At 37.7% G+C, this 12106-nt stretch overlaps 1 protein-coding gene across 4 annotated transcripts in view; it reads right to left on the reverse strand.

The window, feature by feature from the left end:
- Positions 1–12106, reverse strand: part of UGGT2 (UDP-glucose glycoprotein glucosyltransferase 2) — a 148226-nt gene that overhangs the window by 14420 nt on the left and 121700 nt on the right. Inside the window, exons 32-36 of one of the 4 annotated variants that reach the window (XM_069601914.1) lie at positions 11815–11913; positions 9701–9785; positions 5259–5441; positions 2571–2731; positions 1659–1773 (exon numbers count right to left, since the gene is read on the reverse strand). In XM_069601914.1, the coding sequence (XP_069458015.1) occupies positions 1659–1773; positions 2571–2731; positions 5259–5441; positions 9701–9785; positions 11815–11913 (643 nt within the window). Of the gene's footprint in view, positions 1–1658; positions 1774–2570; positions 2732–5258; positions 5442–9700; positions 9786–10774; positions 11668–11814; positions 11932–12106 lie in introns of those variants that run through there. The other 3 variants (XM_069601913.1, XM_069601916.1, XM_069601915.1) reach the window with 3 other exon arrangements.

Here is a 12106-nt window from a genome sequence, read left to right on the forward strand (position 1 = left end):
AGATTTGGTATTATGAAAGCCAAGGGAGTTTCAAGAAGGTAAGGAAAACATCTGTGTTGCAAAAGAAGGTAAATAAGCAAAAAGTGTTCACTGGATAAGAAGATATTACTCTGACTTTAGAGAGAAGCTTTACTGGACTGGCAGGAACAGGAGTCAAATATATCAGAGAAAGGACAACTATTCCCCCAATACAATGAAGCTTTTCTGGGAGAGTTCCTCAGATGCTTGCCGGTTTGTTTGGAAACTGGTCTTTTCTTCAGTTATCCATAGGCAGATAGGGTTCCTTATGATTAACATACCAGGGAAATGACTGAATTATAAAACTGTGGTATTCATAATCTAAATCTGGAATGTCACTGGTGTTTACTGCGGACTCAAGATCATTTTTTTTTTTTTTTTACTAATTGGCAATATTGCAGACACTACCTTGCATTTGCACACATACATATGGCGAGTTCTCTCAACTTTAAAGAATGATTTTTTAAAAAAATCGGTCCTTCAATCACTGTGGTCTTGAATGAGTCATTAGTATTTTGAACTATATTACATTTGCTTGACTTTTAAACAAAGGGCCTCAAGTTTCTGTGTTATCTAGACCCTCTGTTACCTCTCTTCCCTTATATCAGACAATTTTCTCTCCATCTATACTATTCCTCAAACATGTAAGGCCCACTCTCAATAGTTTTTCTGTTTGGAATTCTCACCAGTATCTGCACAGTCAGCTCTTAAGCCTCCATTGGAATGTCACCTTCATATAGTTCTCGGCCACTCAATTTACAACAGCAAACTCTAACTCCTGTTCACCATTCTGAACTCTATCATGTTTTCCTGTTTTACTTTGTCTCTGAAGTACGCATTACCTTTAAATACTGTTCATTGATTTATTTGGTTATTTTACCACTAGAATGAAAGCACCAAGAGCTAAGGATCTCTGCTTTGTTTTCTGATGTCCCAGAGCTTAGGAGAGTATCTGACACATTGTAAGTATTTAACAGATACTTGCTGAATGAATGAACAAATATGTATGGTTCTAATAAGAACTTATATTTGTTATTCACTGGAAAGAAGGAAAAGTGGAAACTAAGGACTGCAGGGTCTTTTTGTTGTTGTTGTTTAGTCGCTAAGTCATGTCTGACTCTTTTGTGACCCCATAGACTGTAGCCCGCCAGGCTCCTCTGTCCATGGGATTTCCCAGGCAAGAATGCTGGAGTGTGTTGCCATTTCCTTCTGAGGAAATTAAGGGTACCATAGTGAGGAAATAAGAGGACTTGGGAAAAAAGCATTCATCTGTGAGGAAAAACAAAATGTAAGGCAGTATCCAGGGAGGGCAAAGGATGAAGGGAATTTATCTTAAAGATCAGAGAGAAAGGAAGAGAAAGGGGAAGAGTGAGGGAGGGAGACAGACACGTTTAAATGATGATGGAAGCAAGCGAGAAAAAGACAGGTAACATAGTGAGGACACACGGTGGAAAGAAGTTTAAGGATGGAAAAGTCAAGATCAAACACTTTAGTTCTGACAATGCTGGGCTTAAAGTGAAAAAATATGTACAGAATTGTGTACAGAGAAGAAAGGTTGAAAATACAAGATTTTGATGTTTATAAGCAGGGGGTTATAGCAGTCTATGTACTGAAAATTATTCCATAAATATTTCACTCACCTGATCTAGGTTTGAAAGACTGTTTGGATCTTGACTGAGAGTTTGGTACTGGCCCCGGAGCCTGTCACCTGCAGCAATTCTCCTGAACTTCTTGAGATCCACCACGTATAAGGCGCTGCAAGAAATGTATACTCCTTGACAGCCAGTGTTGTTTATGTATATTTACTTTCCTCTAGTGTCTATCTACAGCGATGGTATCAACTTTAGATATCCTTGGGTCTAACAACAATGAATCCTTTTGTAATTTTCTCCCCATGTCTAATACTATTTCCAAGGAATTTGAGGTTTGATTTGAAGCTGTTAGGATCCACATCCACTTAGGGTCACCGCCAAGTTTTTCTAAGATCTCCTGAAACTCATGGCCCTATAAAACAGTAATAGCTTTTTTTTCAAATTAAAAAAAATTTTATTTGGCTGCACTAGGTCTCAGATGTGGCATGTGGGATCTAGTTCCCGTAACAGAGATTGAACCTAGGCCCCCTGCATTGGGAGTGTGGAGTCTGAACCACTGGACTACCAGGGAAATCTCCATAATATCAGCTCTGAAGACAGTATCTTCATTCTGTTATGTGATAAACAAGGTTTAAATCTTCTGCAAAAGTTAGGAACAGACAGTAGAGCCAGGTTACTTGGGTTTAACTCCTGGCTCAGCTTTGGACTAGCAGCATAAGCATGGACAAGGTACAAAAATCCTGTATGTCTCAGTTTTCACATCTATAAAATAGGGATGATAACAGTATCAAAAGGCTGTCACAGAGATTTTATGAGCTAATAGATGTTAAATCTTATAAGAATGACTGGCATGTAATAAGCACTATATAATTGGTTGCTGTTATTTTATAATTTCAAAGAAAACTGATCCTTGTGATTCAAAAAGTTATTCACTCAAAGACAGAGTATGAATTTTCTTACCTGATATGGTATTTCCTTCTTAGAAGATGTGATGCCCAGTAGCCTGTTTTCCAGAAGCGATATCCATCCATATCTGTGCGGCTATCACAGAAGGGAGTGTACCCATAAGGAGCTCCACCCAGGTCAAAATCTCGAAGTTCTTTTAGGTCATGTCTCACAATCTAAATAACAGAACAGTTTCTCTGATGAAAACTATAAAATAATAGAAGCCCTTTTAATGTGACTCTCAAGTTAACATTATCTTGTAGAAAAGACAGAGAACTGAGTTTTCCCCACAGTTCTTTCATCCAGCACAAGTTTACCAAGTTTCTATTTTTCCCCCTTGTCCTCACAGGTTAAAAGAAACCTAAAATTTACATACCTAGTCTGTATGTTAGTAGTTTTACTCATTAATAAGCATAGTTTGTTACATCATTTTTAATCAAGATATTTTAAAACTGAAGTACAGTTGATACATAATAGTATATAAGTCACAGGTATATGACAGTGACTCACATTTATTAAAGGTTATATTTCATTTATAGTTATTATAAAATATTGGCTATATCCCTCATGTTGTACAATATATTCTTGTAGCTTATTTTATACCTAATAGCTTGTACCTCTTAATCTCCTACCCATATATTTGCCTTTCCTTTCTTCTCTCTCACCACTGGTAACCACTAGTTTGTTCTCTATGAGTCTGCTTTCTGTTTTATTCACTAGTTTGTTGCACTTTTTAGATGCCACATATAAGTGATATCAGACCATATCTGTATTTCTCTGTCGGAATTATTTCACTGAGCATGCTGCTGCTGCTGCTAAGTCACTTCAATTGTGTCCGACTCTGTGTGACCCCACAGATGGCAGCCCACCAGGCTCCCCCGTCCCTGGGATTCTCCAGGCAAGAACACTGGAGTGGGTTGCCATTTCCTTCTCCAATGCGTGAAAGTGAAAAGTGAAAGAGAAGTCGCTCAGTCGTGTCCAACCCTCAGCGACCCCATGGACTGCAGCCTACCAGGCTCCTCCATCCATGGGATTTTCCAGGCAAGAGTACTGGAGCGGGGTGCCACTGCCCTCTCCATCACTGAGCATAATGCCCTCCAAATCAATCCATGTTGCTGCAAATGGCAACATTCCATTCTTTTTTCATGGCTGAGTAGTAATATGTATCACATTCTGTATTCATTCATCTGTTGATGGATACTTAGACTGCTTTCATATCTTGGCAATTTTAAATAATGCTGCTATGAACACTGGGGTATATACGTCTTTTTGAATTAGTGTTTTTGTTTCTTTCAGCTATATACCCAGGACTGGGATTGCTGGGTCACATGGTTGTTCTATAGAAAGTTTTTTGAGGAACCTCCATACTATTTTTCACAGTGGCTATACCAATTTACATTCGCACCAACAGTGTAGGAGGGTTCCCTTTTCTCCACATCCTCATCAATATCTGTTATTTGTGCTTTCTGATGATAGCCATTCTGACATGTGTGAGGTGATATCTCATTGTGGTTCTGGTTTCTAATCAAGGTATTCTGAACGAAACATATTTCAGTATGGAATTAAATATATAAGTACACAACTCCTTAATTTCTCAAGGTATAGATTAATAATTCAAAACAATTTTTATGGTATATATCTATTACTGTAAATATATTGGCAAATGTTAGTTAGAATCATAAAGAAAAATCTTCTGATTATTCTGAATGGCTTCAATGAAGTAATATTAGCATGTTTGATTCTGTAATAGACTCTAGCCTGCTAGAAAAATATTACTGCATATATAATGGGAAAGAGAAATCAATTTTATGTTAGTATGTTTGAAAATACTTCATTACACTTTTGCCTACTTTCTTAGTTTTTCATTATTCACATTTATCAATTTGGAAAACAATACAAAGATAACAGAATTTAGAATACATAGATATAATATAGAAGTATATCATAAAATAGGATTTGAAAATATACTTTAGTACTAAATAATATACTGACTTGTGCATTTAACTTAAATAACACTTATATTTACATATTATTGCTTTAGAAATTCTGTGTATTTTTAAAGGCTTTAAGAAAAATTCTGTGTATTTTAAAAGTACTTATTCTCATTATTTTTTTTACCATAATGATTACAAAGGCAAGTAAGGAGGGAAGGTTAAAAATCATAAAAATTTCTGTTGAAAGCTGAGGACCATAATTTTTTTTGGCCAAATTAGGCTTTTTTAAAGTGTCAGAATAATGGGATTTGGTTATTGGTAATTGCCAAGGAATGTTGCTGAAGGGGGAAAAAAGAGAGGTGAGTGTATGTAATTGCTAACTTTTCCAGCAAGAAGAAGCAGTTCACTTTAAACAAATTTCAGCTCATATCCACAGGAATTCATGTAGCTACTTTTATTGTGATGATTTATATAAGTATTTGTTTTATTTTTAAGTACCAAAAAAAAAACCAAAAACAACAAACTACCTCAGAGGAAAAATTGCCATGTCTTAAGGAATAACTGTTACTTTTGGCAAAACTTTTGATTTTCCCCTGGAATGCAGATTATCTTTAGAAAAGATACTTTGCTTATATATCAAAATTATGTCTTATGTTTACATAGCATGGCAACAAAGATAGCAATAAACTGCAGCAACATCAAGTGTGTCCTATACTTAGAAGTGTAAAACAGTTAAAGTACTCTTACAAACAATAGTTAATCTTATTACCTGGTCAGCATCAACAAAAATGATTTTGTCCACTGCAAGAGGGAAAAGGACATCAAGGAAAAGAATCTTATAACCCCAAATAATCCGCTGTTTCTCTGTCTGCTGATGAAGCCACCGGGGCCACCTATACTGGACCAGTTCATATTGGAATCCATACTCCTCAGCCATGTGTGGGATCACTTCCTAAAACACACATACAAATCAAAGAATAAGTTTAAGGAACAGAAAGTAGTTTTTGTTTCAGAGAAAAATGTTAACATTTTAAAAGTTAGAGTTTACTACAAATCATTACAAATGAATTGGTAAAATGTCTTAAATGGTTGTCTTCTACAACTTATATCTATTAATAAGAAATATGATGATGCTGACAAATATAAGTATACATGAAAAGTGAAAAAAAGTGTTAGTCACTCAGTTGTGCCTGACTCTTTGAAGCCCCATGGATGTGTAGCCTGCCAGGCTTCTTTGTCCATGGGATTCTCCAGGCAAGAATACTGGAGAGGGTAGCCATTCCCTTCTCCAGGGGATTTTTCTGACCCAGGGATTGAACCTGGGTCTCCTGAGTTTCAGGTAAATTTTTTACTATCTGAGCCACCAGGGAAGCCCTTGAAAGACATTTTAACAATTGGTACACTACATTAATTAGCAGGCTAATTAATTAACTGTTCCTCTAGTTTTACTACTAATGTCTGACCTGAAAAACTTAATGTTAGAAAAGAAAGCCTCTGGATCTTGGAACACCTATGAATCAAACACTTCATGCACATGTCCACATGCTGGTTGACCAGAGAGACAGAAGATGTGAAAGGTGTTAAAACACACACACACACACACACAAAATGAGTTGTAAACTGATAAATTATATTCTTGATATAAGTATCTGAGATTTATGACTATTTACTTCAAGGATTAAAAACACAACCTCCAATAAAAACCCTGTACACGAGGTCTAAATGGGCTTCTTTAATTAGCAACACTCCATGTATGCTGTCGCAGTTCTACTAGGAGATGCAAGCTCTGTGCACACAACTCCATTGGGATAGGAAAAGGAAAGCTTGGTCTGGTCTCCCCTGGATTCTGTCCTATGCCTCTCTTTGCTTTGCTGATTTTAATCTGCATCTTTTTGCTGTAAAGAACTATGTAACTCTGAGTGTAACTGCTTTTCTGAGTTCTGTGAGACCTACTGGGTTCTTGAACTTAGGGGTGGTCCTGGATATGTCCAAATTGTGCAAGTCAGCTGTGTAACTTCTGAGTCTTGGTTTTTCCGGGAAGAGCACTTTATGCAGAGCAACTGAATAATGCAGGTAAAGTACTCAGAAATGTACCTGGCAATACCAAGGAATAAAAGCATGGTTGGCTGTTTTTATTTCTGCTTTCACCACTGGTTTATGTCTAGAAAGAGAACTCCTTTAACTGCTGTTGAAACAGACCTTGCCAGGAATCTGATTAATAGGAAGAAACAGGGCAAAAAAGATGTCCTTTTCATTATAGGGGACTGGAATGCAAAAGTAGGAAGTCAAGAAACACCTGGAGTAACAGGCAAATTTGGCCTTGGAATGTGGAATGAAGCAGGGCAAAGACTGATAGAGTTTTGCCAGGAAAATGCACTGGTCATAGCAAACACCCTCTTCCAACAACACAAGAGAAGACTCTACACATGGACATCACCAGATGGTCAACATCGAAACCAGATTGATTATATTCTTTGCAGCCAAAGATGGAGAAGGTCTATACAGTCAACAAAAACAAGACCAGGAGCTGACTGTGGCTCAGATCATGAACTCCTTATTACCAAATTCAGACTTAAATTGAAGAAAGTAGGGAAAACCGCTAGACCATTCAGGTATGACCTAAATCAAATCCCTTATGATAATACAGTAGAAGTGAGAAATAGATTTAAGGGCCTAGATCTGATAGAGTGCCTGATGAACTATGGAATGAGGTTTGTGACACTGTACAGGAGACAGGGATCAAGACCATCCCCATGGAAAAGAAATGCAAAAAAGCAAAATGGCTGTCTGGGAAGGCCTTACAAATAGCTGTGAAAAGAAGAGAGGCGAAAAGCAAAGGAGAAAAGGAAAGATATAAGCATCTGAATGCAGAGTTCCAAAGAATAGCAAGAAGAGATAAGAAAGCCTTCTTCAGCTATCAGTGCAAAGAAATAGAGGAAAACAACAGATTGGGAAAGACTAGAGATCTCTTTAAGAAAATTAGAGATACCAAGGGAACATTTCATGCAAAGATGGGCTTGATAAAGGACAGAAATGGTAAGGACCTAACAGAATCAGAAGATATTAAGAAGAGGTGGCAAGAATACATGGAAGAACTGTACAAAAAAGATCTTCATGACCTGGATAATCACGATGGTGTGATCACTCATTTAGAGCCAGACATTCTGGAATGTGAACTCAAGTGGGCCGTAGAAAGCATCACTATGAACAAAGGTGGTGGAGGTGATGGCATTCCAGTTGAGCTATTTCAAATCCTGAAAGATGATGCTGCCAAAGTGCTGCACTCAATATGCAAGCAAATTTGGAAAACTCAGCAGTGGCCACAGGACTGGAAAAGGTCCGTTTTCATTCCAATTCCAAAGAAAGGCAATGCGAAAGAATGCTCAAACTACTGCACAACTGCACTCATCTCACATGCTAGTAAAGTAATGCTCATAATTCTCCAAGCCAGGCTTCAACAGTACATGAACCATGAAATTCCTGATGTTCAAGCTGGTTTTAGAAAAGGCAGAGGAACCAGAGATCAAATTGCCAACATCCGCTGGATCATGGAAGAAGCAAGGGAGCTCCAGAAAAACATCTATTTCTGCTTTATTGACTATGCCAAAGCCTTTGACTGTGTGGGTCACAATAAACTGTGGAAAATTCAGAAAGAGATGGGAATACCAGACCACCTGACCTGCCTCTTGAGAAATCTGTATGCAGGTCAGGAAGCAACAGTTAGAACTGGACATGGAACAGCAGACTGGTTCCAAATAGGAAAAGGAGTATGTCAAGGCTGTATACTGTCACCCTGCTTATTTAGCTTATATGCAGAGTACATCATGAGAAACGCTGGGCTGGAAGAAACACAAGGTGGAATCAAGATTGCTGGGAGAAATATCAATAACCTCAGATATGCAGATGACACCATCCTTATGGCAGAAAGTGAAGAAGAACTAAAAAGCCTCTTGATGAAAGTGAAAGTGGAGAGTGAAAAAATTGGCTTAAAGCTCAACATTCAGAAAACGAAGATCATGGCATCTGGTCCCATCACTCCATGGGAAATAGATGGGGAAAGAGTGGAAACAGTGTCAGACTTTATTTTGAGGGGCTCCAAAATCACTGCAGATGGTGACTGCAGCCATGAAATTAAAAGACGCTTACTCTTTGGAAGAAAAGTTATGACCAACCTAGATAGCATATTCAAAAGCAGAGACATTACCTTGCCGACTGAGGTCCGTCTAGTCAAGGCTATGGTTTTTCCAGTAGTCATGTATGGATGTGAGAGTTGGACTGTGAAGAAGGCTGAGCACCAAAGAATTGATGCTTTTGAACTGTGGTATTGGAGAAGACTCTTGAGGGTCCCTTGGTCTGCAAGGAGGTCCAACCAGTCCATTCTGAGGGAGATCAGCCCTGGGATTTCTTTGGAAGGAATGATGCTAAAGCTGAAACTCCAGTACTTTGGCCACCTCATGCGAGGAGCTGACTCTTTGGAAAAGACTCTGATGCTGGAAGGGATTGGGGGCAGGAGGAGAAGGGGACGACAGAGGATGAGATGGCTGGATGGCATCACTGACTCGATGGATGTGAGTCTGAGTGAACTCCAGGAGTTGGTGATGGACAGGGAGGCCTGGCGTGCTGCTATTCATGGGGTCGCAAAGAGTCGGACACGACTGAGTGACTGAACTGAACTGAACTGAACTGAAGTAAAGGGAAAATACGCTCTAAATATAAAATGCCACAGACACTAACTGTAGTGCCCGCAGGACCACAGCAACCACACACTGCATGCTATACCAGAGCCTTCACTCTTCTCAGCTCTATCAAACTATTTCCTATGGTACAGTTTTCATAAGTTCTGGATACTACTGTTCTTGCCTTTCTTTGTAAAATTATTACAAAAATCTAATTTTTAAAATTAACAAGCTGCACATATTTTTCATTGCCAACTTTTATCATGAAAATCCACTAATCCTAATTTTAAGCTTACTTTAAAATAAACCATGTCCTGTTGTCCTTTTAATCACTGCTTTAAATAAAAGCTGCACAGTATTTTTAAGCCAGATAAAAAATATTGAATACCAAGTTTTAATTGATTATATAATTTGAGTAAATATACATTTCAAAAGACACATTCTGATAAGAGAAATGTTACATAAATGTTGCAATGATATAAATAATTTACTATTGAAATATTAACCACTCTATATAAAAAATTAAGGTACTTACTTTAAATGTTGGTGAGAGATAATTTTTAAGAAACCAGAACTTCACTGGTGTTTTTGTGTTCCGTAAAACAGAAAGCATCATAATTCTGCATAAAACAATAAACTCACATTAATAAATTCACATTAATAGGGTTTTATCCTACTTCTCTTAAGGCATTTAAATAGTTAAAGATATTAACTAGTTTTTCACTATGAATTATGCAGAGATAGAGTGAAGTGTCTTCAAATACTATGGCTGCTCATCAGTATGTAATGTATAATAATATAATATAGGTATATATATAGATACACATACATATGTTTATCTATCTATCTATATATATATATGCCTGATATAGACTAAATTGATTGCTTGTTTGTCCTAGCTGACAAGAGAAAGAAGTCTGAAACAGTTATTTAGTTTAATTAAAGTCTAATCTTGGCTCTGTCACTATCTCAGTCGTGTCCGACTCTTTGCAACCCTATGGACTACAGCCCACCAGGCTCCTCTGTCCATGGGATTTCCTAGGCAAGAATACTGGGGTGGGTTGCCATGCCCTCCTCTAGGGGATCTTCCCCGACCAGGGATTGAACCCGTGCCTCCTGCTCTGCCAGCAGATTCTTTACTGACTGAGCCACCGGGGAAGCCCTGTGTCATTAATAGAAGGTATATAAACCTTGAAGGCTGAACAGCCTGTCTATCTTGATAAATTCACTGGATAAGGCCATGTGTTTTGCTATTCTAGACCTCCGCTTGGAGAAGATACAGATTTATCTAAAGTACCATCTTAAAATGTCAACATCTTCAAATATTTTGGAGGCATTTTCTATGATACTTCTATATATATAGTTAAAAAAATAGCCCTTTGTAGTTTGTAAATATTGCTCCCTCTTCTCAGACTCCTCCTCCTTTTTATAAAACAAGGTATTTCTTTACCAGAAAATTTACTATATATTCTTTTTTTCCTCTCACATCTTACTACAAAATGTGTCCTTAAAGAATATTGACATTTCAAATCAAACTTAAAATTTCACTGTGTTTAGAAAAAACACTTCTCTCATAAACTTAGGTAGGAAAAAAAAAGCAAGGTGCAAAGCAGTATGTACTGTGTTGTTATTTTGGTAAAAGAGTTAAAAAATATACATTTGAGCTTATCTATACATATCTTTCAGTTTAGTTTAGTTCAGTCGCTCAGTCGTGTCCAACTCTTTGCAACCCCATGAATCACAGCACGCCAGGCCTCCCTGTCCATCACCAACTCCCGGAGTTCACCAAAACTCATGTCCATTGAGTTGGTGATGCCATCCAGCCATCTCATCCTCTGTCACCCCCTTCTCCTCCTGCCCCCAATCCCTCCCAGCATCAGAGTCTTTTCCAATGAATCAACTCTTTGCATGAGGTGGCCAAAGTACTGGAGTTTCAGCTTCAGCATCAGTCCTTCCAAAGAACACCCAGGACTGATCTCCTTTAGGATGGACTGGTTGGACCTCCTTGAAGTCCAAGGGACTCTCAAGAGTCTTCTCCAACACCACAGTTCAAAAGCATCAATTCTTTGGTGCTCAGCCTTCTTCACAGTCCAACTCTCACATCCATACATGACCACTGGAAAAACCATAGCCTTGACTAGACGGACCTTAGTTGGCAAGGTAACATCTCTGCTTTTGAATATGCTATCTAGGTTGGTCATAACTTTTCTTCCAAAGAGTAAGCGTCTTTTAATTTCATGGCTGCAGTCACCATCTGCAGTGATTTTAGAGCCCCCAAAATAAAGTCTGACACTGTTTCCACTGTTTCTCCATCTATTTCCCATGAAGTGATGGGACCGGATGCCATGATCTTCGTTTTCTGAATGTTGAGCTTTAAGCCAACTTTTTCACTCTCCACTTTCACTTTCATCAAGAGGCTTTTTAGTTCCTCTTCACTTTCTGCCGTAAGAGTGGTGTCATCTGCATATCTTTGGCAGGTATGAAAATAATAACATTGGTTTCCTGTGAGAAAGTGAATTGGTGATCAAGGGAACAGAAGTGGGAGATTTTTTTCACTGTAATTTATTTCATTCTTTTAAGCTTTAAAAATTATTTTCAGACCATGTAAGTGTATTCCTTTCCAAAACATTAGATTAAAAAAGTACCTACCTTAAAAAGCGTTCATATAAATGGCCAGAAGCAACTGAAAAAATGTTTAGAACATCTTTTTCTTTATTATCTTCTTGGTTATGCAGGCTCCTTGTGAAACTTGGAACAAAAAAAAAACTACTGATCATTAGTTTCTTAATACACATCTGCACACTTGACATACCTAAATAAAGTACTGAATTTGATAAGAGATAAAAAACAGGAATGCTTTGCACAAAATGATTGGTTAGTACACTGTAAATAAGTACTTACCCTAAAAATTATGATTTATATTTAAATGTGACAATATAAT

Source organism: Ovis canadensis, chromosome 10 (assembly GCF_042477335.2).
Source record: "Ovis canadensis isolate MfBH-ARS-UI-01 breed Bighorn chromosome 10, ARS-UI_OviCan_v2, whole genome shotgun sequence".
NCBI lineage: Eukaryota > Metazoa > Chordata > Mammalia > Artiodactyla > Bovidae > Ovis > Ovis canadensis.